Here is a 24,841-nt window from a genome sequence, read left to right as displayed (position 1 = left end):
TGGATCTGAGGCTCTCCCGTGTTCCATGCTCTGTTACTGCGTTTGGGTGTAAGTGCTTGTGTGCAGCTTAAGGATGGAGACAGCTCCTAGTATATCCCTTCATCTCCAGCATCCCCTAGGGCTGTCACCTAGCAGGTGCTCAGTAAACCCTGGAGGTAGGGAGGGAAGCAAGGAGAGAGAGGAAGGGAGGGGCAGATGGGGGGAAGGAGAGGAAGAGGACCCATCTATTTCCCTGCCTACCACTCCACTCCCAACTTAAGAACTGACTCATTTGCCAAGCATAAAAGCTAAATTTAAGTTCATTTTTATAGGAATTTACACCCAGAATGTCTTAGAGTTTTAACTTTGATTTTAGAATCCTGGCATCCTTTCTTGGCAGGAAAACTAGAAACCAGGCCATTGACTGCCACAGCCATGAAAGAACCTAACACCTTAGAAGAAACATATACCCCCCACACTAAAGAGATGGCTGAAGCTCCTTAAAAAATAAAAGATAACCGAAAAGCCCAAAATAGGACTTGCAGCACTTGCCAAGATGAGAGATTTTTGAGACTCCATGACGCTGGGGATGAAGAATTCCCTGGGCGCCAGCCCTCCCGGCCAATGGCTGCTGGGGCCGCAGGGCCCACAGTAGGGGTGGCGGGGGAGAAGGGTTGCTCACCGAGGATTCTTCAGCTTCACAGAGCTCCTCAGGAGTCCGGGGATCAGGGTGGACAGTGAGCTGCTGTATGGAGCCCTGGGGAAAAGCAGAGAGGTCAGAAGCCACTGCCTGCACATTTAATTTGACCACCAGTGGGAAACATGATTGCTTTTGTAACAGAGAGGACCAAGAGAAAGGACAGGTGTGGGAGTATGAGGCCTGTGGCAGTGACCGTGAAAACTACCCAAGCCTTGGCCCACTTTCATTAGGGGCATCTCTCCCCAGGCCAATGTAATATGTGCCCCCCTAGCTGGAGAGGCCCTTGGGGAGCATTGTGTTCAAAGTGCAGAATAACACAGCAGCCTCCTAACTGGGCCCCAGGCCCCAGTTTGTCAGGGGTAGACCCTAAAATGCACATCTCCCCTCTTGCAGAAGGTGTCTTTCCCTTGTAGCTCAAAGCATGTTGGCTGGAAGGCCTCATCCCATGAAAAGCTGCCAGCCAGCCTCCCAGCCTCCTCTTCCAACACCTGAGAGTTCGTTCTCCACAATGCTCCCAAAGGGAGTATTGAAAAATCATTAATCAGATTTTAACCACTTGAGATTCTGTCTTCCACATAAACCCGCACTCTGCCCCCGGCACCGTCTTGTGTCAGCCAGGTAAGGCATCAGTCAGGACAGGTGCTAATAAATGAAGAATCACGATATCTTAGAACGGCTTATTCACAGAAGCCCATATTGACAGCAAGGTCAGTTTTCTGATATTTTTTCAGGGCACATTGTCCAAAAGGAGAAAGAGAAACGACCTCTCACTCTGACATTCAGGCTTATTCCACCTTTGTAGAAATTACTTAGTGCAACTGCTATGCTTCTCCAAAGATAAAACTGTTGAAGCATATAACAAACCCTACTCTTTGTATAATGCATTAAAATGCACAAAGCACTTTCACACAGGCTATTTCACTTGACTGCAACCCCATGGCGTAGGTTTTCTTATCCCCACTTACAGATGAGAAAACGGAGAACCGGAGTATTGTCTACAGTCATCAGGATAAATAAAAAACTGAGGACCCGAACCTAGTTTGGGTTCTGGGCTGAGTGCTCTTCCCACCATACGTGCATGTCTCTTTAAGGACATAAGACAAAAACAATAACAGGAATAGTGGCATATGCTCGTTGCAGTGTCCCACGGCCTCCCTGATCTGCAGGGCTTGGACTCACGGTGAATCTCTCCAGCCCTGTGGCTCCTGCATTGCCCACGAAGATTCCTGCACTGGCCTCAAAAGCCAAGGCCCGTGAGGACCTCAGGAAGGGAACATGGCTGTGCTCCTCACAATCCACGAGGAGGGTCACTTCCTCGCCCTCAACGATCACAGCGAAGCGGTTCCACCTGTGGGTCATCACGGGTACCAGAAAGGCGGCAGCCTCGTGCGACACATGGGAGCCAGGCTCTGTGTAGTAGAGGATGACCCTCTGGCGACCATCCTCCACACCTGAGAGGCGCAGGCCCAGGTAGATGACCTTCTGTAGGGCATCAGTGACAGCAAAGAGCACACCGCCTCGGGCGCTGCTGGGCTTCACCGTGGCGCTGATGGCAAAGTCCCTGAAGAAGGTGGGAGGGAGGAGGGTCCTGGCGGGGCGGCCAACATTGGCACCAGGCTCGAAGCTGTAGGCTGGGAAGCCGCCATAGCCAGAGACAAAGGACACAGACGAGGGCAGCGGGACGCCGATGAGCTCGGTGAGGTCCAGGGGGCTCTGGGAAGCCAATTCTGTAGGAAAGGAGGGAGAGGACATGCTTCACACATATATTCTCCTCTACTTGGAAAAGAGAAAGAAATAAAATAACAAATAAAATGGGACCCCTCACGAACCCCACTGTAGTTTCTTAATTATTGTTTTTCAAACCTTTTTGACAAGAAATCACAATAAGAAATGAATTTACATTGTGACCCAGTGTGTCTGTTTAGATAAATACATATTTGTAACACCAAAACAGATGTTTCATAAAACATTCTTTACTCTTAATACCCACCAGGCCATTTCATATTTTCTTTTCTATTTAATAATTCTTTTTCTCTTGTATTAAAAATATACTGCAAACAGTCTATTAATTTATTTCATTACCCACTAATAGGTCATGACCTGCAGTTTGGAAAACATTTCAAAATATTTCCTTGAATACTCCTAAAATATATAATGTTCTCCCATCAACTTGGAGACTTTCTCTCCATTTCTTTCTATAAAACTACGGAAGCTTGCTCTGTTTTGTTCTGAATGAAGTCTACTGTTTGAGTGCCTCACGGTGCGGGGAAAAAGCAGGACCAAAGTGAAGTGTTCCCACAGGTCAGGATACTTGAAATTCACACCACAGTCATCGTGGACCTTTGTCCTGGCTGTCATGGAATCTTCGTCATCAGCAGCAGCCCTGAACTCTCACCCTGAGCCAGGCTCTGCTCTGAACTCTGCCACACAGTAGGCCATTTAATCCTCGCACCAAGTCCATGAGTGTGGGTACAAGTACCCCCATTTTACTTCATAGAAAACTTAGTTAATAAATTTGCCCGAGGTAAGTTCTCTCAGGGTTCAAAGATGGATCATCCGATCCCAGAGTCTGGGCTCGGGCTCCATGGTGGAGGCCTGTTAAGGGCCCCAGCTCAGGAGCCTGGCCCGCCCCACCACTGCCCCCCGGGAGAAGGCTGCAGGCCAGCTTGCGGGGATGCGCACCCACTCCCAAGGGAATGCGAAGGTTCCGGCAATGAGACAGGCAGACAGGACCCCCGCAGCCAGGGCAGTGGACAAACAGGGCCCTTAGGCCTTGGAAGTGAAGCTGGACCCCAAGGATTCAGCCAGATGAGGAGGCCTGGATGCAGGGAGGGTCAGAATCAGGCAGTGTTCTCCCAAGGAGACGAGAAGGCAGGGCACACTCACCAGAGGCCGAGGGCCCTGAGAGCATGCATGACCTCAGGGGACTCAGGCCGGCCTCCGAAGAAACCCAAGCCACTTGGGGGCACCGCAAGGAAAGCCCCGCCTGATGAACCCAGCCTGCCTCCCAGTCTGAGTGGACAACGAGCTAGCTGTGTGGCCTCAGGTGAGTCTCTGCACTACTCCCAGGCTGTGTCCTCCCCTGAAACATGGGTTCCATGAGAAGGGTTCAACGGGACCACCGGTGTCACCCGGTAAATATGGTGGTAATGGTTGAACACTCGCCGCACTTCCCTTTTGTAATATCCATGCAGCACCCCAGGACAGGGTGGCCAGGAGTCACTGCTTCCACTGCGCTGACGGGAAGGGGGGGCCGAGGATGGGGCCCGGACACCCCACCTCTGTGCCCTGAACTCCCCACAAAGAACAGTAACGACTGGGTTTTCATGCATGATATTGCTCAGCCTCACCTCAGCCCTAGGAACTACTGCTGTTACCCCATTTCACAGATGAAGAACCAAGGCTGGGGGAGACGGGGGGACTGGCCTGAGCCTGCATGACCAGTGGGTGACAGGATGTCTTTGAGCCAGGGCTGCTCACACCTTGGCTGGTTGGCTCGGTCTCAGCAGACAGGGGCTCTCCCAGCGGTTCTGGCCGTGCCAGTGGCCCTTCAGCAGCAAGGGGGATGCAGATAAAACTCTGAGCGGTCCAGGAACTCAAGCTTCCCTGGAGCATGGGAGTGAGGGATGCCAGGACACGAAAGTCAGCAGCTGGCTTCCGTGTGTGTGCTGGGGCGGGGGTTGGGGGGAGGTTCTCACAAAACCATTATGAAACATTTAGGGCACAAAACAAACATAAATAATAATGTGAGACACACAAAAGTGGTTAGGATGGTAAATTTTATGTATTTATATTTTACTGTAATTTTGAAGAGTGCTTAGATGAGAGGACTAAATGAGATAATACAAGGTGCTGGCACATGGAAAATGCTCAATAAATGGTAGGTATTATTAACATCATCATCATCATCAGGTTCAGAAAGGAATCTCCAGGGCCACCAGATACAGTCTCTCTACCTGAGATACGTTAACCCTCCCTGTTCAGTGTGGCGGCCATTAGCCAAGTGTGGCTCCTGAGCACTTGCAGTGTGGGTTATCCCAACTGAGATGCGCTGTAAATATAAAATACAAACCAGTTTAGTTTGGCAAAATAGCTCATTAAAAATGTTTATATTGATTACATGTTGAAATGATAATTTGGGTAAATACCAGGTTAAAAAGAGTAATTACGTAGAATTTTTAAGAAGAATAATATGAGGAACAGGCATGTGCTTATCACTCTACTTAAGGAAGAAAATATTGATTTAGCTGAAGTTCTCATGAACTCTCCCATCTTCTCCTGCTGCCCACACCCCAGAGCAGCCACTTTGGAGATTTGGTGTTTATCATTCCCATGCATGTCTTTGTATGTTTACTACATGAGTATGTATGTGTCCCTAAACAGAATGTGGAACTACTGTGCACATCTCTAAACCTTATGTCAATGTTGGCATACCTACTGCATGTATTCTTTGGGCATTTCCCCACCTCACCCCAATATTGTATTTTTAAGATCCATCTCTGGTGATGGATGTGGCTCAGGGTCTTAGATTTTCACAGCAGTACTCCATGGTGTAAATAAGCCATGATGGATTGGTTCACTTTTCTTTTGACGGAAAGTAAGGTTTCCATTCCTATTAGAAACATAACTGCTACGACCTTTACGTGTCTCTTTCTGCTTACCTGTGCATCTAATTCCACCACCTGGGGTGGAATTATTGGCTGACATGGGATGTACATCTGCATTTTCACTGAATGCTGCTAAAATGTTCTCCAAAGCAAGTGTGCCAAATTTTAATTGAGACATTATTGACGTATAACACTGTATGTTCAAGGTGTACCAGATGTTGATTTGATACATTATATACTTCGATATGATTACTACCAGTAGCTTTAGCTAACACCTTCATCGTGTCACATAATTATACCTTTTTTGCAGGGAGAACATTTAAGATGTAACTGCCATTTTACATGCAATGTTTAGGAGAGAAGAAAGACGTGATTCAGGAGCATGGGCTTTCTAGCTATAGGGATGATGTTTTTCTTAAACCAGGCAATATTCAAAAGAAGTATTAATTGTATTGTTCTTTATTAAAAGTGTCATGGAAAATATTTCACAACATTTTAATGAAAACAACTATCCCTGCCTCAACAGAAGAGCAAATCTGATTATGTTGGTGCCTTGCCTTGAAGCCTTCTATGGCCATCTGTGGCCCTCGGGGTCAGCGTAAAACTGCCACCACCAGTCTTGACCGGCCTTTGCGGTCTGGACGCAGCTGCACGCTGGCTCTTGGCCATGTCCCAGCATAATCCCTCCAGTTCCTCAGGCTGTCACAGGCTGCCCCGCCTCCACCCAACCTCACCAAATCAAATGCTTTCCTCTCTGCCATCCACCCTGCCCCACCCACCCCACCGTTATTTTGCCAGAATAACTCTTTTTTATCAAGATTCAGCCTGGCCTCACCCCATTGAAAACCCTGCACCTCCTTCTCCCCTTCACGGAGCTGGACACCCTGCATCCCCCATCAGAGCCCCCAGCATACTGCATGTCACTGGTGGGTCACTTGTCTCTCTCCCCATTGGGCCATGGGTACCCCATTCATCCCTGTGTTCCCAGTACCCAGCCCAGGGCTGAGGAGGAGTGAATGAATGAAGTCCAACCCCTCAATCTATAGCAGGCAGAGTAAGGTTAAAAGAGGGAAGGGGATTGATTTTTCTCTCCAGTTTACAAGTGCATTAAAACAGAAATTAATTTTAAGTATGAAAACTCCAGAAGGCATAAATAAAATGATCGATAAATTTGGTTAACTCTGACTACATAGACATTTTAAAAGTTCTGCATAGCAAAAAAAAAAAATCTCCACAGTGTCAAATAAAATCCCAAAACTCAGCAAAAATATTTGCTACGTATATTACAGACTACAAAGTAATTACCCTAATACATGAAGCAAATAAATCAGCAGGAGGGCAAGAACCCAGTAGAAAGATGAGTGAAGAACAGGAAATTCTTTCCACAGTAGAAGTAAAATAGGATAGGGAAGAGCAAGAGGGACTCCATGTTAAACTGAGCCTCCGTCTTGGGGCTTAAAGGTTAAAGGGTAAAATTCCTAGACTGCCTTTAAAAGCAAAGAAATTCCATTAACCATCCATATAAATAACAATCAACTGACCGTATCTTAAGCCAGAACAAACAGTCCCAAGAATTACTAACCAGTCCCTGTTTTCACTAAAATCATTACCTTGAGGGAAGAAGAAAAATTTACAAAATTCTTTGTGTTAAGCTTATCCTATAGAAACATCAGAAAAGGATGTCCTGACTGTATTTGGAAAGCCAGTGAATCAACGTCTGCTGACCATGGAGTGGCGCCACCAAAAAGCAAATGAGGGAGATAACATCATGAAGTAATTCGTCCATGCCATTCCTCCCCAGCCCCCTCACCTGAACCTGCCTTTATAAGCCCTGCACAACCCCTTCAAGGAGAGGAGCTGACATTCCTCTGTCCTGTCAGCTCCCTGTGTACAGCTGTCTCCGATACACGCCGTCTGCTTGCTAACTTCCCAGGTCAGTGTTCATTTCTGTAACACTGAAACTCAAGAACCTGGTCTTTGGAGGTCTGGTAACAAAAGAAATGAGAATGGCTCTTACACATACGAGAAGATACTCAACCTCACACACAACCAGAGAAATACGAGCTAAGACTACAGAGACAAGCATTTTCCCTATTAGATTGGCAAAGACCAGAATGTTGGATAATATGCTGGGTTGGCAAGGGTTTGAGAAAACAGGCCATTGCACACACTGCTGCTGGGAGTGTAAATTGGTGTAATGTCTGTGGGAGGCACTTTAACAATACCTATCAAAATTTTATGTACAGTGCACTCTTTGACCCAGCAGTCACACTACCATGAAATTTTAACAAAGCTACAACATGTGTGACATATAAAGCAGGTACAAGAATATTCACTGCAGAACTGGTATCTAAGTGTTCATCTTTGGGAGGGGTTAAATAAATAATAAATGTTGATAGCCACACAGGACATACAGTGCAGCCTTTGAAAAGGTGTGACTCCTTAAGTGAAACAATCACAAGATGCATTAAGTAAAAACAGACCAAACACCAAAAGCAAAGAAAAAGCACAAGGTGCAGAATAGAATCACTATCCATTGGAAATACATATTAATACCTGGTAAATAAATATATGAAGTATATTTAAAAACATACATTAGAATGTCTCTAGAAGGACGGGTTAGAAACTGAGGCCACAAATTGTCTCCAGGGAAGGGAGCTGGTGGCTGGGGGACAGCAGAGGGCTTTCTTTTCACTAGAAATTCTTTTGTAATTTTTGAATTTTACACCATGTAGCGTATGTGAAAAATAAAGACATTTACACATTTTTAAAGACATTAACTCCCTCCATCCTCTTTCAGAAATTCTAAAACCTTTCCTGCTTTTCCTGCATTCAGATATAGCCTGTCTTTATATAGGAAGAAAGGGGGGGTGGGGAGAGTAAAAAGGAAAGAAATAGAAATAAAAGGGAACACCCCACCGAGATTTCTTTTCTTTCCTCCGTAGTTGAAAGATAAAAACAAAACAAAACAAAAACCACAAGCACCCTGCTGACAGCCCTGCTTTCTTCTTGGCCTAATCCAGTGGAAAGCTTCTCCTCTAGTTCCAGGATGTCTCCTACTGAGAACAGGAGAGGAAGCCCCTTTCCGGCGGCTGCTCCAGGCTGGAGCTAGTGTGGTTCCACGGGGAGTAAGTGGGCCCGAGCCTCGCATCCACAGGCTTGCTTCCAAGTGGTGTCCTGGGGATTCCAGGGACAGGTGGGGCTTTAGGGGACCCCGGGGGCTCCCTCCCGGAAGCCTGCATTAACCAGCCCAGGGCTGCAGCAGCCCGTACAGCCCAGGCTGTGCATGGCAATTCTGGGAATTCTTCCTCCCAGGAGGATTCTGCTTTAAAAAAAAAAAATCACACATCTATTCAACCTCCTTGTTTTACAGAGAAGGGAAACATGGTCAGGGAAGGAGTTTCATGACCAGGAGACACAGCCAGGAAGTGGCTGCTGGAAGAGCAAAGCAAGGACAGACAGAGGAGGGGTATGGTTCTGCCCTGGAGTGACTTGGAATGCCCCTCCCATGACCCCCAGCTACCGGCCCCTCCAGGTCCTGGTGGTTGGTCGGCCATCTGGAGAGACGGAAAAGGAGGCAGTCTGCAGAGGCAGACTGGGTGTCAGACAGCTGGGTTCAGATCCAGCCTTAGCCATTTACCAAGCGGGCAGATGACTTACCAGTGATATGTGGACATCCGCCCATCTCACAGGGGGGGATTAAATGAGATGATGGGTGGGAAGTACAAGGGCTCAGCACAGGTAGTGATTGGTTCTGTTCCATTTGAAGGTATAAGCTTAGCAGAGAGCCTCCTCCCTGGCCCACCGGGCTACGCCCACGCCTCGGACGTGCTAAGGAGGACAGTTTGCAGGTGCTGGGCCACAGGCCTTGTTTCTGCTGAGGTGGGGGGGTGGGCCACAGAGAGAGCCAGTCCACAATCTAAAGGAAGCCCAAGTTGGCCCAGCTCTGCTCTCAGCAACCCCCACGCCCCTCTGCACGCCTTGTGCCACAGTGCGGTGTGGTGGGGAGCATCCCCGGCCTGGAGTGACCCATGCTCAGGGCTGTGCCTGGGCCTGCTGGATCACTTCCCCTTGGCCTCTGGCAGGAGGGCCACCTGCTCAGGCAGCCGCGAGGGAGAAGAGAGAGGCCAGGGAGCCAAGATAAACAGGCCCAGCAACTTGGTCCATAGGCTTGTCCTGGGATGGCTCTGTGCTGGGCGGGAAGGGGGAGGGTGGGGATCACAGCTGGTGGGAAGACATCCCACCATCCTGGAGGGGCTGATCCTGGAAGTCTCTGGCCTTGGGAGCCTCAGGGCCCTTCATGGGAGAGAGCCATACTTCCCTACAGATTATAATACCTATCACACAGGACAGCTGTGTAACTTGAGGAAGATAATACAGCTAAAATGCTCGGCACACAGGAAGAGCCAGGCTCAGAGTCTGAGGCCCAGGTCAAGGCTAGTGAGGTCAGGCTCCAGTCCCACATGAAACAAGGACCTCCCTGCGCGCTCATCCATCACCGGACACCCGGGCTCCCTCCCACCTCCACAGGGCTGGGTCTGAGGGCCCACCCCACCCCCACCCCTGGCCCCTGCCCCAGGGAGGCACACACTATGGGGCAAGGAGAGAGGCCCAGGTGGGGGAGGCAGGACACTTGAGTTGTGCCCCAGCTCTGTCATTGGCTCCAACTGTGCTCTTGTGCAAGCTGCTTCCGCTCCCTGACCTCAGTTTCCCCACCTGCACATCAAGAAGTTAGACAAGATGGACTTTTATTGCTGTATCCCTTCTGACACATTTTATGTATCTTCACTGCCTTCAAAATACCTCCTGCAGCTGAATCAGACCTCAGCCTTAATCTCTTACTTTATTAATGCATAGGGATAGCTTCATTTCCATTAGAGGTTCTTCAACCCACTTTTCCGATTCATGAATTTGTAAAGTCCCCACATCATGCCTTGTGTGCTGCTGGGGAGATGGGGCTGAACCTCAGAGGCTCACAATCTGGGTGTCTCAGCATTTATCCATTCATGCTATTCACAACTTCCAAAGCCTTCAATGGCTCCCTCGTGCCTTCAGGATCAAGTTGAAATTTCATTAAAGACATCCTCTGCTTCATCTCCTCATTCTCCCCATTTCCTTGACTTCTGTCTTTGCTCATGCTACTCCTTCTATTGTTAACACCCTTCCCTATCTTCTCACAGCTGAATCTTTCTAAACTTGCTCAGCTGTACCCTAAGACACTGGAACACCCCCCCACCCCATATGCAGAGCTGCAGGTGTCCCCCGTTCCTCTAAACACACACATCAGGACTAGACACAGAGCAGGCACTCAGTGTCGTGGCCTGAGGAAAGGGGACAGACCAATGCCACTGGCCTCCCTCTCAAGTCTTTGGTTTAGGCTCCTGAGCACAACTCTGGGGCAGCCCCACCCACAGGCCCAGGGAAGAGGAATCAGTTGACTTTGGGGATGGACCAGGCAGAGGAAAATCTGAAGAGTCACTGCAGGGTGCAACTTTCCTCCCAGGGGTCCAAAGGCGGTTTCCATGGGAACCAGGGCATAATCCTAACCCTGAAGAAACAAACAGGGCAGGATTCAGGTTTTCCTTCCACAGAGATGACAGCAACCTGACCAGAGGTGAAGAACATGAGCCCTTCCCTCTCCTCCTCTCAGCCAAAGACTCCAGGATATCTGCTGTCTCTCCTCCCCAGCTGGGTCTCAGTTTCTCCTGCATAATGGGCTGGTTCTGCCCTCAAATCTGCAGGGTCCTGAGGCTAGCCTAGGCTTTGGAGCCTTGCCTCCCCAGGGAACTGTATCTAGCTCTGCAAACTCCATCTTGCAGATGATGATCTGGGATGTGAGCCCAGTGCTCAAGTTTGTTAGCATTTAAGGCCTGAAGGGGCTAAGGAGCGTTCCTCTGGCTCTGGGTCAAGGAGGCTGCAGAGAAACCAGACAGGGAGGCTGAGGACAGCTCAGGAGCGTGCGCGGCAGCGGCCCCTGGCGGCCACATGGAGAACTGCCCCTCCACGAAACCCAAGGAAGGCTTCCCAGGATTCAGGTGCAAGAGACTGCGTTGCCTGCTTAGGGAAACCGGAGAACATGGGTCCCAACAACAGATTCAGAGTCATAGGTCTGCAAGGGACCCAAGAGAGCAGGTCTGAGGTCAGGTGGGGAGCTGTGACCAAGCTAGGACTACAACGCAGATGCTTACTTCCCCAACCTCTGCCCTTTTCCTACACGGGCTGCCTGGGAAAGCAAAAGGTACCCCTGCCCACAACTCTCATCCCACCTGTAGCCATGAAGACCCATGGAACTCTTCAGTTAACTTACCTGGGGACTTGGTGATTCTTCAGGCTGCTCAGTATATTCCCATTAGGGGCAGGGCTCAGCGTCCAGAGGACCCCTTGTGGTTGCAGCCTGGGGCTGGAACTAACAGACTAAGGGTGTGTAGGTAAAGTGGTGGTGGGCTGCCCTAGGACCCCAGCAGAAGCCCTCCAGCCTGGATTTCCCTGCACTAGGGCCTTGGGGAGAGAGGAGGGCAGTACCCTCTTTGCTGCCTGGAGCATGAACTGGGGAGCCTCAGGTAACCCAAATGTCCCTCTTCTTTGCTGCTCTTTCTCATGCCAGCCTGCCTGGAAGGTGGGCATTCTTGCATCTTCCCAGGATTATTCTTTCCTTTCCCTTTAGACACCCCTACAGGGAGGTGGCCCCTGAGGACTCTGGGTATATCAAAATCAGACCTCCTGGTCTGTGGCTTCCTTTCCTCCTTCCTCCCCAGAGAGACAGGAAGCCGGGAGTTCAGCAAGCCCCAGACTGTGCAGAAAGAGCACAGCTCACCATCTGGAGAAGGGCTTTCCTCCACCGCATACCCACTGAAAGGCCATCTGCCATGTGCGAGGTTTCTGTTTTCATGTCTCCACTGTTGGGGTGCTCATTACCCCTGTGGCAACCCTGACCACTGCTAGGTAATCCTAAGTCTTCAGAGTTCTTTCTCCTGATGTGCTGAGGCATGTCTCCCTGCAGCTCACACCCACCTATCTGGGCCCATCTCTGCCCCCTGGGACCACACATAAGTCAACATTCACTTCCACATCAGGGCCTCTCAGATGTTACCCAGTGTGGTGGAAAGGGTTGGCTTGGGAAGCAGAATTTGATACTAGCTCAGTATATGCCCTTGAGGGTCCCTTCTATCTGAGCCTCAGGTTCCTCATCTGTGAAATGGGAGGCTGGGACTCAATGGTTTCCAGAGGCCCTTGCCGTGCCTGAGGGCCCCCCATTCTGCATCCTCCTCATCTCCTGTCTGTTTTCCAGTTTCTCTAACCACCCTCAACTGCTAGTTCCTTCAGCCACAGCCCTTAGGCCTGGAAGGAATGACTCCACCAGGGACCAGGACAAGCCCAGCCCTGCCCACAGACTTTCCCATCTTTGGACAGCATGGTCTGGCCAGAGGCAGGGAGAGTGTGCCCAGGAAACTGTCTCAGTCCTGCCTGGAAAGAAACCCTGCCACACCCAGGCTGAGTCCCAGAGGCTCCTGGATTTACCTGACTCTCTTCTAGAGGAAAGTGAGCACAACCAAATTCACACTGCACGGGGTCTGCCTGCACCCAGCAAAGATGCAAGAGGTTCTGGGAAACACCTACCACCCAATGCATTTCTTAGAAAAGGAACTGTTTCCCTGCCAGGGAAATAATCCTGGATCAACTTAGAAAGGAGACCTGGGCTTGGCAACAATCAAAGACCTCATTTTTCTGAATTACAGAAGAGCATTTTTCTACATGTAAACTTAGAACGCCTCCTTGCCTTTTCCGGTTTTCATATATAGCATAGGAATTTTCCTGCTCAATGAAGTTACTGTGTGAGCTTTCCTCCCTCCCTCTCTCTCTTTCTCTCTTCCTCTTTCTGGCCTCTGGCCTAAACTGAGAAAGAGCTGGTTTTGAAGGGGCCTGGAGGTGGGCAGAGACTGGCAAGGTGTGGGCACCGCAGCTTGGCCACTCTGCCTGGCAGCTGGAGGGAGCTAGGCCAGCTGAGGGCCTCAGCAGGAGGGAGACATCCTCACCCACGCAGCACCCTCTCTGGTTTCCAAAGCATCCTCTCACCTGTTCCCTCTGCCCAGAGGGAGGCAGGGCAGGGATCATCCGCTCACTTTGTTGGGGAGGGACCAAGCCCCAGTACAGGGGCCAGCACTGAAGACCTGTCCCTGGGCTCTGCACATTAGAGCCCCCTGCCTCCGGGGCTGCCCTTGTGACCCTCCCAGATGCAGATGCACACCTCTGTGTCCCCATAGTCTCTGTCCATCCTTCCATCCAAACACCCTCATCTCTGCATTTTGATGGGCAGTTCCCTTCCTTCTCTGATATGATTAGACAGGCTCCTGGGTAGGGATGATGCAGACTCACCTCTTGGTCCCCAGCACCAGAACAGAGGCTGGCAAGCGTGATCTATGAATGATATGTGACATTCATGTGAATGACAGAAATGATCATATCAGCAACTAAGATTTATTGTGGGCTTGCTGTGTGACAGGCACTAGTCAAAGAGCTTTCCATGATTCATTTCATCTTCACTCCTGATTCTCTTTTAGGTAGATATTATCCCCATTTTACAGGTTAGAAATCTGAGCCTTGGGGATGTTAATTACTGCTCCAAGGCCATGAGGATAATAAGGGATTGGAGTCCGCAGTCAAATCTGAATAGGTGGTGTGGCAGAGTACAAGGCTCCATCTAGCCACCCATGAGAGTCATCCAGGGAGCTTTTAAAAGCACAGAGGTCTGGCCCTATGGCCTCAGAGCCTTCTAGGGTCTGCCAGGGTGAGTGTGATGCCCTCTTTCAGCAGCCACAGGTGAGGGTTAGTCCCCCGGGCTTTCATATCAGACAGAATTGGGCTTGAGTCCTGGGGTCTGCTGCTAACTTGTACATGACTCTGGACGAGCCACTTCACTTCTCTGAGCTGTAGACCAATCTGCACAGTGGGGCAGCAATAGAGGCCGGCTCAGAGTCACCCTGAGAGTGGACAACAAGGGGAGCCGTGCTTAGCCCAGGACCTGGTGTGAACCCTGGCGAGCTCCCCCGGGCTGACCTGGGCCGAGCACTCTCACGCTCTTGTCAGGCTTCCTCCCAGCCACCCTCCAGCTGGTGGTCATTAAATTAGTAATATAATTGGATAAGTAGGCCCAGTGACTAAGGAACTGAGGAGGTCAGGCTGGAGAGAATATGGTATGACTCTTTCTGTGATGTGGGTGAGCAGCTCGGCAGCACCCCCCCCACACACACACACCCTTGGGCTAGGCCTCACAGAACATGCAGTAGGTCTTGCTGACTTGCAGAAGGTCTTGCTGACTTGCAGAGTGAGGGCCTTCAGACCCCTTCTTCACCCTCTTCCCCAACCTCTGTCCTGGGCACCTGGCCCAGAACCACTACAGGGACCACGTGCACCAGGTGGCACGTGAAGGCCGGCAGGTGTAGGCGGGCGTGAGCAGCCATGGGCATCTGGGAAGAGTTTTGTAGTCAACTAACTCCTTTCAGTTTATAGACCTTCCTTTTCCATTTGGGGAACAAAGACTCATTGAGTGTCATGAGGGCCTTGAATCCTGAGGATGACATCAACTGGAATGAATCATCTCCCAGCAGGCGGACTCAGCCAGGGCTGGGAGGGAAGCTCGTGGAAAACGGGCATGGAGGAGAAGGGGCCTGACAGGGGCATGTGAGGGGCCCCAGAGGGAGAAGCGTGGCCACCTACTGGCAGTGGGCACCCTACAACTTGCAGCTCCTGAAAACTGCCAGCCTCGGCACTGGCAGGGAACAGGGAACCATCAGCCGGCAGTGCAAGCAGGATTAGTGAAGGCATCTGGACCAGAGGTTTTCAGACGGCATTCTCCAGGGCCCGGGACGGCGTGGGGAGGGAGGAAGAGGCACAGAGCAGGAGGAGGCCTGCCCCTCGGCCCCTCACATGCATGTATACGACCACACGCACACTCACGTACTCATGTCCATGCTCTGACCTATTCCCAGCACCCCCATGAACACACTCAGACACACGGATACATACACGGTCCCACACTTGCCCAGACCCACACACCTTCACCTACACTCATCCCATACACATACCCACTTATACCTACTCACACTCTCTTACACATGCACTCATGGATATTCTCTCACACACTGACACACATCACCACATACTCACCTACCCTCAGACACATGCTCACACCAAAGCAACTTAGACTCAATTTGTTGAATATATTGGTTTTGAGTAGAGTCCCATTTGAAGGAAGGGTTCTACAGCTAAAACTAACCAACCAACAAAACCCAACTGCTGCCAGCCTTCCACGTCATCGATGCCAGCCCTGGGGGTGACAAGGAAGATGCCTGCCTAGGGGCCCACTGGGAGCCTGCAGCCCTCTGCTCTCTAGCTACCTCCTTAGTGGCCTGGAGATCTTTAATTGCACTTCCTTCACACAGGGTTTCAGTTGCCCTGACGTGGATACCTTTTCTGCATTTTCCCCCTTGTCAGTAAAACGCCTTCTCAGAATATTAGATTTGAATATCACAAAGCATTGAACGCAATTAACTCATTACCTTGTAAGCAATGCTAGAAACGGCCAATCAGTAAATACAAACAGCTGACCTGTACAGGTGACACCTGGCACTTGGCTCAGGCCTGGCACAGGTAGGTGCCCAATAGATGTTAGTTCCACAGATGCATAATGATAGCTCATGCCCTTGCTGTGTCCCAGGCACCCAGTGTTTTACCTGCATAGCAGCAGTTATCAACCCTGGCTGCACAGCAGAATCATTGAGGAGATTTTTAAAAATACTAATGCCCAGACCCCCTCTCCCAGAGAGGTTGACCCAGTTGGTCCAGGTGTGGCCTGGGCATGGTGAGGCTGCACAAACTCCCCAGGTGATGCTAATTCACAGCCACCACATTCTTTACAACAACCCACTCATTGGTCCCAATCTACAGATGAGGGAACAGAGGCCCAGAGAAGTGAAATAACTTGTACAAGGACAAGTAGATGTCAGGTCTCAGGACTGGCGATTTTAAGCCCTCATCTGTTGGATGCGAGGAGTCAAGTCTCCCTCTGCTCCTTTCTAGGAAGGCCACTTCAACCCAAGCTGACCCACTCCAGGGAACACACCCCACTGCCAGCAATCTGCCTCTCTGTGCCCACTGCCCTACCCGCCCCTTCCCATCGCTCCTGACATCCACACTCAGTTCCTGCCTCCCAGCTGCCAGGAGCTGGGCTCTGCTGCCAGTGAGAGACAGACTTTCATGGGCTGCAGCTTCTGAGCAGATCTGGAAGGGCTGGAGGCCCTGGTCTTACTGGCCACCAGGAAGCCACTGCTCTCATCGTGGCTGATCTGGCATTTTCAGAGCTGGGAGAAGGGTCTCCAAACAGCATGGTGTTGAGGAGAAAGACAGCCAGTCCTGGCCCCAAAACCCATCTCTGCATTTAAAACCGTGCAACTTTGCACAACACAACTTCACCTCTCTGAACCTCAGATTCAACATCTGTAACATAATAATGCTGCCTACTTCAGAAGAAAGTTTTGATATTAAATGACATAAAATATTGAGCAGAGAGCCTAGCAAGAGCATGCACAATAAAGCGTAGTGGTGGTGATTATTGTTATTATTACCAGTGTCATAAGCCTTCTTTTTTCTCCCTTTCACTGTTGTTGTCTATAATTGCCTTGAAAGATAGCTTTGGGCAATTTTTACTCTGGGTCTCGGTTTTCTCTCCTGCACAATGGGGAGCTACAAGTTCCTTCATGACGCTGCGGTGAGGGTCAAATGTGGTTCTGCATGTGCAAGCACTTTGTCAGATGTAGAACTGTTCAGGCGTAAGGAACCATTAACATGGACAGAGGGCTCCCAGCAGGTGTCTTGGGGCTGACAGTGCTATTTTTTTCAGATTTGTGAAACTGGAACATGCTTCCCACCCCAGCCTGGGACAATAGGGTCAGTGGAGAGGAGCTGGAACCTGGAAATTGGTTTAGCACCCCACTCCATACCTCCCCATCACAAGGAAGGAAGCTACGGTCAGGCCTAACTGAGCTGCAGGAAAAAACAACTAACAAATAATAATACTGCCATGTTGACTGTAGCGGGTTGAATGACGTACCCAAAAAGATATGTCCATACCCTAATCCCTGGTACTTGCAAATGTGACCTTATTTGGAAGAAGGGTCTTTTGCAGATATAATTGAATTAAGAATCTTGACATGAAGAGACAGATCCTCCTGGGTTATCTCACTGGCCTTAAATCCAATGACAAGTGTCCTTATAAGAGATACACAGCAGAGATTTGACAGACAGATGAGGAGACATTGTGCCCACAGGAACAGAGACTGGAGTGATAGAGCAGCTATGAGTACAGGAAGGCTGACAGCCCCCAGAGGCTGGGAGAGGCGGAGAAGGATCCTCCCTGGAGCCTCCAGACAGGGAGCGGCCCTGCCAGCACCTTGGATTTAGACGGTCATCCTTTACAGGAACTTTGCAATAAATTTCTGTGGCCTTAAGATGCCCAGTTTGTGGTAATTTGTTACAGCAGCCAAAGAAACTAATTCATTCATTGAACACTCACTGTATGCCAAGTATAACCTAGATTGGGCCACCTGATAGTCACAACACCAGTGAGGAAAGCGTTACTACTATCTCCACTTTATAGACGCAGAGGTTGAGGTGCAGAGGGATTAGGTCACATAGCTAATAAGTGGCAAAGACAAGATTTGGACCCAGATAGATCCAGATAGCTTGGGTTCAAGCTCCATAGCTCATCTGCTTAACCACGACACCCATGGTTCCAGAGTGTGGTTCCTGGACCAGGAGCATCACTGTCACCTGGGAAGCTCCTGCTCCGCCCCGGACCTACTGAATCAGACCCTGTGTTACAGCCAGCCCCCCAGGCAGGGATGCACAGCCAGCTCTGAGACCTCCTGCCCTATGTCGTACCGCTGAGGCTAAGGTGGTGGCCCAAGACCAGAACGGAGGCCGGCTGTGGGGATGGTGGAGGTACCGGCAGGGCAGGCGGGAGGTATAAGAGGGCAACCAGCAGCTGCAGGGCCGCGACCCCGGCGCAGCGCTAGGCAGGACTCCAGACACCAGGGGACAGACCCCCAGGCAGGGCTCCTGCTGAGATGGAGCTTCCCTCTCATCACAGGGCAGCAAATGAGCAACTTCCCACCCAAGCTGTGGGGATGCTGAGTCTCCAAGGGACCGGATCCCACTGACTGACATCAGGAGGGCCCTAGAGCCTGGGGTGAGGCAGCCGAACAGCCGCAGGCAGGAGGTAGGCAGGCTGCAGCGAGCCTTGGGGACTTGAGCTCCTGGACCTGGGTGTGCGCGGCCATAGTTCTGCAGCCAGAAGCAGCTTGTAGCTTCCCAAGGAGCTCATCCCCAGGGAAAGCCCGTCCGGAGCATAAGGAGCGCACGCCTTCCGGGAGGGCTGGCGACAGCTACTTCCCTTGCCTGCGCAGCTTCCCCTCTCCCTGCACTGGGCGTAAGGGGCCTGAAGACATCCAGGGAAGTCCATTCCCGCCACACTGGGAAGCTGGGCCCCAGGGCTGACTCCTACATGCCTACAAATGAGTCACACCGTCTTGTCAAGAAACCCTCCCTGGGTGAGTCTCCCAGGAAGCTCCGATTTCGCACTCCTCTGTTATTACCTGTTTACTCGCTTGTCTCCCACCAGCCTGTAAGCCCTGTGGAGAGCAGGCATCATGTCTGGTTTCACCCCTGTAATCTCCCAACTTCACCCCTACCCTTCCAGCACAGGACCTGGACTGCAGTAAGCAAAGACTGAGCATGAATGAATGAATGAATGAATGAATGAAGAAACAGATGAACAAATACTGCACACATGAGTCAGTGAATGAGCTTAGTGGATTCTGGACAAGAGTGATTGTCTGCTTGTCTTACCATACCATATTTACTGCCATCAATCACAGGAATTCTAGTAAGTGCCGGCTGTTGTCATAGTAACCCCAGCACCATTTAGCTCAATATGCATTTAATGGCCTAACTCTTATCTGTTCCCCACTGTTGAGGCATAATATGCACAACCACACAGGGGCTTGATGTCACCTTTCCTGGGGGCTGCAGTCTTCCATCCTTCCGGCTGAGTAGGAGGGCTCTGAATGAGCCTCTTCTGCAAAGTGCCTGCCTTTGGCTCTCACCCACCTACTGAGCTGAGAGAGCCTCTCTTAAACCCACTGGCCTCTTAGACTTCAGACTGAATTCCAGCTGCCTCCACCTTCCCCCTCCCTGCAACAAGGGTCTGGGTGAGGAAGGTGAACAATATATGCCTCCCCTTCTCCATTATACACTGTCAGAGTTCTTGAGGTCTGGCTGGAGGGTGGTAGCCTGCCTGGGTGTTAGAGTGTGAGCTGGGGCCACTGTGCAGGATGGGAGGGGAAGGGGACAGGCCAGCCCTGGAGATCCCAGGAGCAGAATGATACGATTCCTGCTCCTGGCTGCATCCCTGCATCCCATGCCCAACCCCAGCCCCAGAAGTAGAGCACTGGGGTGGGAGGGGCATCATATGGTAGGAGGAGCCTGGAGGAGTATTACACTTCTGGAGCTTTCTAAGTCTTTAAGTGAGGCATGTCTTTGGGTGTTTCTTGAATTCTTTGGCATGGTTGACACCACTTGGTCAATAAAATCTCTTAAAAAGTTGCTGTCCATATGCCTCAGTTCAGTCATAATTTACATTATCCCAGCCATAATGCAGCCACACTGGAAGGGTAGACTGTCCTGGTCCCAGTTAAGGATTCTGATCTCACCCACAGCCAGTGTCTAGTGTTCAACCTTGTCTAGACTTGGCCCTGGGCTGGACTCTGGTCCCTGAGTAGCTCCCAGCCTCGTAGGGGGGACAAGACACCAATACATGGAGGCCTGAGACAAGAAGACTGAACTGAAGGATGGGGCAACTGAGATGGCTCTGGAAGGCTTTGCACAGGTGGACACGGCAGGGTGAGCAGAGCACAAGCAAACCCATGGTTAGGAAAATGGGCTCTGTGACTAGTTCTGGGGGATGGGAATGGTGGGACCCTTAGATAAAACCTCCAGCAGTAAAGTTGAAGGTAGAGAATTATAAACCTAGATAAATATAGATATTAGAAATGTTAAACCAACATGCATTTGTTCATTTAATATCAGAACCATTTGCTAAGATGGTGACTGTTGCTATCCCGTTTTGCAGATGAGTAGACTGAGACTGAGCAAGATCAAGTCCACAGAGCTGGTAACTGGGGTGGTTGGGACTCCTATGTGGGTCATCTGAGGTCCTTCCCAGCTCTTTCTACTCTTAATCATTTTTTAACTTCGGAGAATGGAGCCAGATTGTGGAGAGCCTTGAATGTCAAGCCAAGAAGACTCAAATTGATCCAACAGGCAATGGGGCGCCTTTGTAGGTTTCTGAGGAAGGCTTCAGCTGACCATTTTAGGAGGCATCCCCACTTCATCTCGAGCTGCTGCCCCTGGCAGTCAGGCCCCTTTCTTTCTCTTGCCAAGAAGAGGGTGGAATTGGGTGATTTGGAATGTGGAGTGAAGGCGGGAGTTTGGCAGAAGCAGGAGACATACTTTCCTGCAGCTTCTCAGCACTTGGCATGTTCTGCCCTGGGCAAAATCAGGCCGCCCTGGGAACGGCCCCAGGGCACTCCAACAGATGAGCTTGTGTGAATTCAGCCAGGGCAGAGGAGACTGGCAGAATGAGCTCATGGCTTCAGTAGGCACTGTGAAACCTCGCCTGCACTGACCAAGTCTGATGGAAGCCTGGAGAACTGGGGTGACCTGCAGGGCTGGGAGGGACCTCAGGAAATACCCAGCCAAATGTCCCCAAGATGAGAAAACTGAGGTCTGGACTCACACAAATGCCTACATGTCATGTTCCCACAGCCGTCTACTACCCAGGCCGCTCTCATCCATTACCCTAGAGAAGGCGTGGCATGGGAAAGCACCTCATATGGACACTCCGTACACAGTAGGTGCCCAATATGGGAATTAAGGCATTCAAGTCTGTAGTGGGGGCCCATGGTACACACATATAAAGACTTGGATGTTGTTGAGTAGAGGGAAATTTGTCCTACAGCTGTTATCAAACACACTGCTTCTTCTGCAGACCCTGGTGCTCGCTTGTGTGGAGACCTGCTCCCCACGGGATGCCGGAGCTCCATGTAGTTCTGAAATGGGATTGGAGTTTAAGGGAACTGCCAGAACAGATGGTGACCCTGAAGTCATATTTTGAAACAAGCTGACTCTTGTTTAATCTAGATGAAAGTACGGCTTGACAGTCTCCAAATGTTTGCTGGGGGAAGAGCCTGTGTACTACGGAGTGGTGGGAGGGGAATCAGACCTCCAAGCTGAGCACCCAGGGACCTGAAACTGAAGGGGACCTTGCGGGTGCCTGAGGAGGACAACTATTGCCCAGCAGTTGTGGGGGAAAGGACATGGGATTCAGTGCCAGAGAGACAGGCACGCAAGTCCTTGTTCCACCACTTACTATCCAGTGACTTTGCACCACTTCTTTAACTTCTCTGAGCTTTAGTTTCCTCATCTGGATGTAGAGATGGCAACACCTAGCCCTCAGAGAGGTGGTACAGTGCCACGTCAGGCGCCGAGCACATCCTGTTCATCCATCTGGTCATTCACAAATATTATCCGCACCCACCACCAGCGCCTGCCTCTGCTAGCATTGCAGGTTCACAGGCAAGTAGGACAGACACGTCTCCTGCCTTCATGGGCATGTGGTCTAATACTGAGCTCCTCTTCCCCAGCTGGGCGAGAATCACCTGGGGCTTTTGAGTACTGATGCCTGGCTCCCACCCCAGTCAGAATCTCAGGGATGAGGCCCCAGTCTCAGCAGGTTTTCCAAGCTCCCCGGGGATGGTGCCGTGCAGCCGGGTGAGGTTCAGAGCTTCAGGAAGGGTTCTCATCCCCTAAGAGCTCTCTTTGACCACTCCTCTGCAATTACTGCTGAACACCTCACGCAGCCCTGGGAGGGAGACCTCTACTACCGCCTGTCCAGATGAGGGAACCGTGCTTCTTTCTGAGCAATTTGCCCAGGTCACATGGCTAATACATAGAAGAATTGGAATTTGAAGTCAGTCTGATGTTTCCAAGGCTCAGCTCTAACCAAGCGCTGCCAGGGCCGTAAGAGATCTGTTCATGTCCTCCATCTTTCCTGAGGCTGGGACAGACTGACAATGCATCCACGCCAAGCAGCACTTGGGAATTTCAGGGCAGTGCAATGCCACCCACCTGGGCATGGGAAGCCTGGACTCCAGGCCCACTTCTTCCTGACTCTGTGTGGCTCTCACATCCCTTGTTCTCTCTGAGCCTCCATCTTCCCATCTATAATTTAAGAGAGCTAGAAGAGGTGATCCTGAAAGCCCAATGTCTTCTGGGTCCTCAAGGTTCCCAGTGGGTTTTGATGGAAATGAGGGGGGAGCTGTGGCCCCATCAGAAGGGAGCCCCAGGAGCCCTGCTATCCAGGGTGCAGGAGCGGTGAACTGCGCCTTCTTCCCCCAAGAGGAGCCACTGTGTAGCATGCGCCACACTGGGTAGGAGGCTGGCTCCAAAGGTGATTTTTAGAACCTTGAACTTGAGTGGGACTGGCCAGTCTCCTACATGCATATACATGAGCAGCATTTTTTGCATTCCACCTAACCTGCCCATGCTAATGCAGCCCCACACACTTATTCCTGGAGAGGTAAATGCAGAGCGAAATAAGAAAACTTCTGTGGCTGGGAACATGCACATCCGTTCATTCAACTAGCATTTACTGAGCACCTGCTGTATGGCAGGCACTGTTCTAGGTGCTGGGGATCCAGCAGTGACAGAGAGACAAGTTCCTTCCCTCCTAGAGTTGACAGCTATAGTACAAGAGCTTTGGAAAGCAGTGACCTCCATCTTTTCAATAGCAAAAAAAAGCATTAATAGCCCCTTCCCCACACAAGTGTGTTAGGTATCTGTGGGTGGAGAAAATGTTTATGTAACAATGGATTCTGGCACCTGTTGCAATAATCTGAGCCTTCCCCACAAATTGGGGGCCTCAAATCTTCATGTATATCACCTCATCTCCACTAAAGCATTCTATCATCAGAGAGAGGGAACCCTATATGGGAGGGCTTGGGTCTAGCCAAAGAGCCCCCAGTGCTTGCAAATTTAATTAAAGCCTCCTGCTGTATCTTTAAAAGCACTGAAATTTTGCACTCCACAGCACACGTGTGCTGTTTCTTTTGTTATAAAAATATTCTAAATTATTCCCCAGTTGTTACCGGACTTCCCACTCCCCGACCCCATGTTATCAACCACTGAGTAAAATGGGAATAAATAATGTGGCTTTGCATGCCACTGTTACACAGCCAGGGACCACCAGCACCCCCAGTTTGAGAAGCAGCTCTGTAAAGGGATGGCTCATATGGTGGGGGGGGGGGGTGATGCATCCTCCATATCCCACTATTTCTAAAGGAACTGCTTCCCTAAAACTAAAATATAAAACTAAATACCTAAATACTTCCCGTCTGAGTTATTCCCCTCAAGATCTCATTCCTGCTCCCCAGAGAGAAATTCTGCATTGTGTTTATGGAGGCACATTTTGAATACAGAGATCCAGAGAGACAAAAATCAAGAGATAAAATCAGATCTGGAGGAGGCTTAGAGCTGGTCCAACCCTTGGTTTCACAGACAGGAAGAGGCTTTCCAAAGCCAAGACTAACTGGAATCTAACTGCAGAGGGCAATTCTTAGAATCCTTCCCCCACGTGACCTTCATGACCTCTCAGCCAGGCCTGTGACAGCCTGGGAGGCTCTGGGTGGGTGAGGAAGGACAGAGACTCTGTGCTGGCTTGGGGCTCTTACTGCAGCCCAGTTCCAATCACTTTGCTGCAAGTCTCATAAATGCACTTCTCCTGGGCAACACAAAGATTGGGACCCTGTGTCCCCTCCCTGAAGCACTTAACTCTCTGATAAGTAGAGGCAAGAGCAGGGCAGGAAGCAGGCCCTCAGCCAGTGGATCCCTGGGCCCTGAGTGCTGTGCAGACCCAAGGGATGACGGGGGGCTAAAGTGCTCACCCAGCGCCAGGTTCCAGAAAGCAGCTACTGGCTGGCTGGGGTTTCTGCCTTCATCCCCCCAGCCTCCCGTCCCTCCCCATGCTTAGGCTGCTGCTCAACTTTGCTCCTCATTCTGTTCCCTGTATCTGGAACATTCCACTCCTCTTCCAACCTACCAGCCCCACCCTCTTTCCTGGTTAATCTATTCACCCCTCATTTTAAATATCCCTAGAAACAGTTTCCTGACACCCAGTACAGATTAGAGTGATCAGTTATCTGCTTTTATAGTTCCCTATACTTCTTCATAAATTTACAAATATTTATTTTTTATACCATCCTTTATTTACTGTCTGTGTCCCCCATTAGATCATTGCTCCCTGAGGGTGGGAACCATGCCTATCTTGTTCATCACTTTATGCTCAGCAGATACCACATAGCCTCAAAGAGTAGGCGGTCAATAAATATTTATTCAATAAAAGTGAGAGAACAATGTGGTACATATACACAATGGAATATTATTC

The 24,841-nt window shown here is 50.4% G+C and overlaps 1 protein-coding gene across 2 annotated transcripts in view; it reads right to left on the bottom strand.

Annotated features, from left to right (window-relative positions):
* Window positions 1–24,841, bottom strand: part of COL15A1 (collagen type XV alpha 1 chain) — a 97,552-nt gene that overhangs the window by 60,660 nt on the left and 12,051 nt on the right. For both annotated transcript variants that reach the window (XM_036888411.2, XM_036888412.2), the window contains 2 exons: window positions 1,859–2,406; window positions 662–736 (listed from right to left, as the gene is read on the bottom strand). In XM_036888411.2, coding sequence (XP_036744306.2) covers window positions 662–736; window positions 1,859–2,406 — 623 coding nt within the window. The remainder of the gene's footprint in view (window positions 1–661; window positions 737–1,858; window positions 2,407–24,841) is intronic.

This window comes from Manis pentadactyla, chromosome 3 (assembly GCF_030020395.1).
Source record: "Manis pentadactyla isolate mManPen7 chromosome 3, mManPen7.hap1, whole genome shotgun sequence".
Taxonomy (NCBI): domain Eukaryota; kingdom Metazoa; phylum Chordata; class Mammalia; order Pholidota; family Manidae; genus Manis; species Manis pentadactyla.
This window is presented reverse-complemented; position numbering and strand designations above follow the sequence as displayed.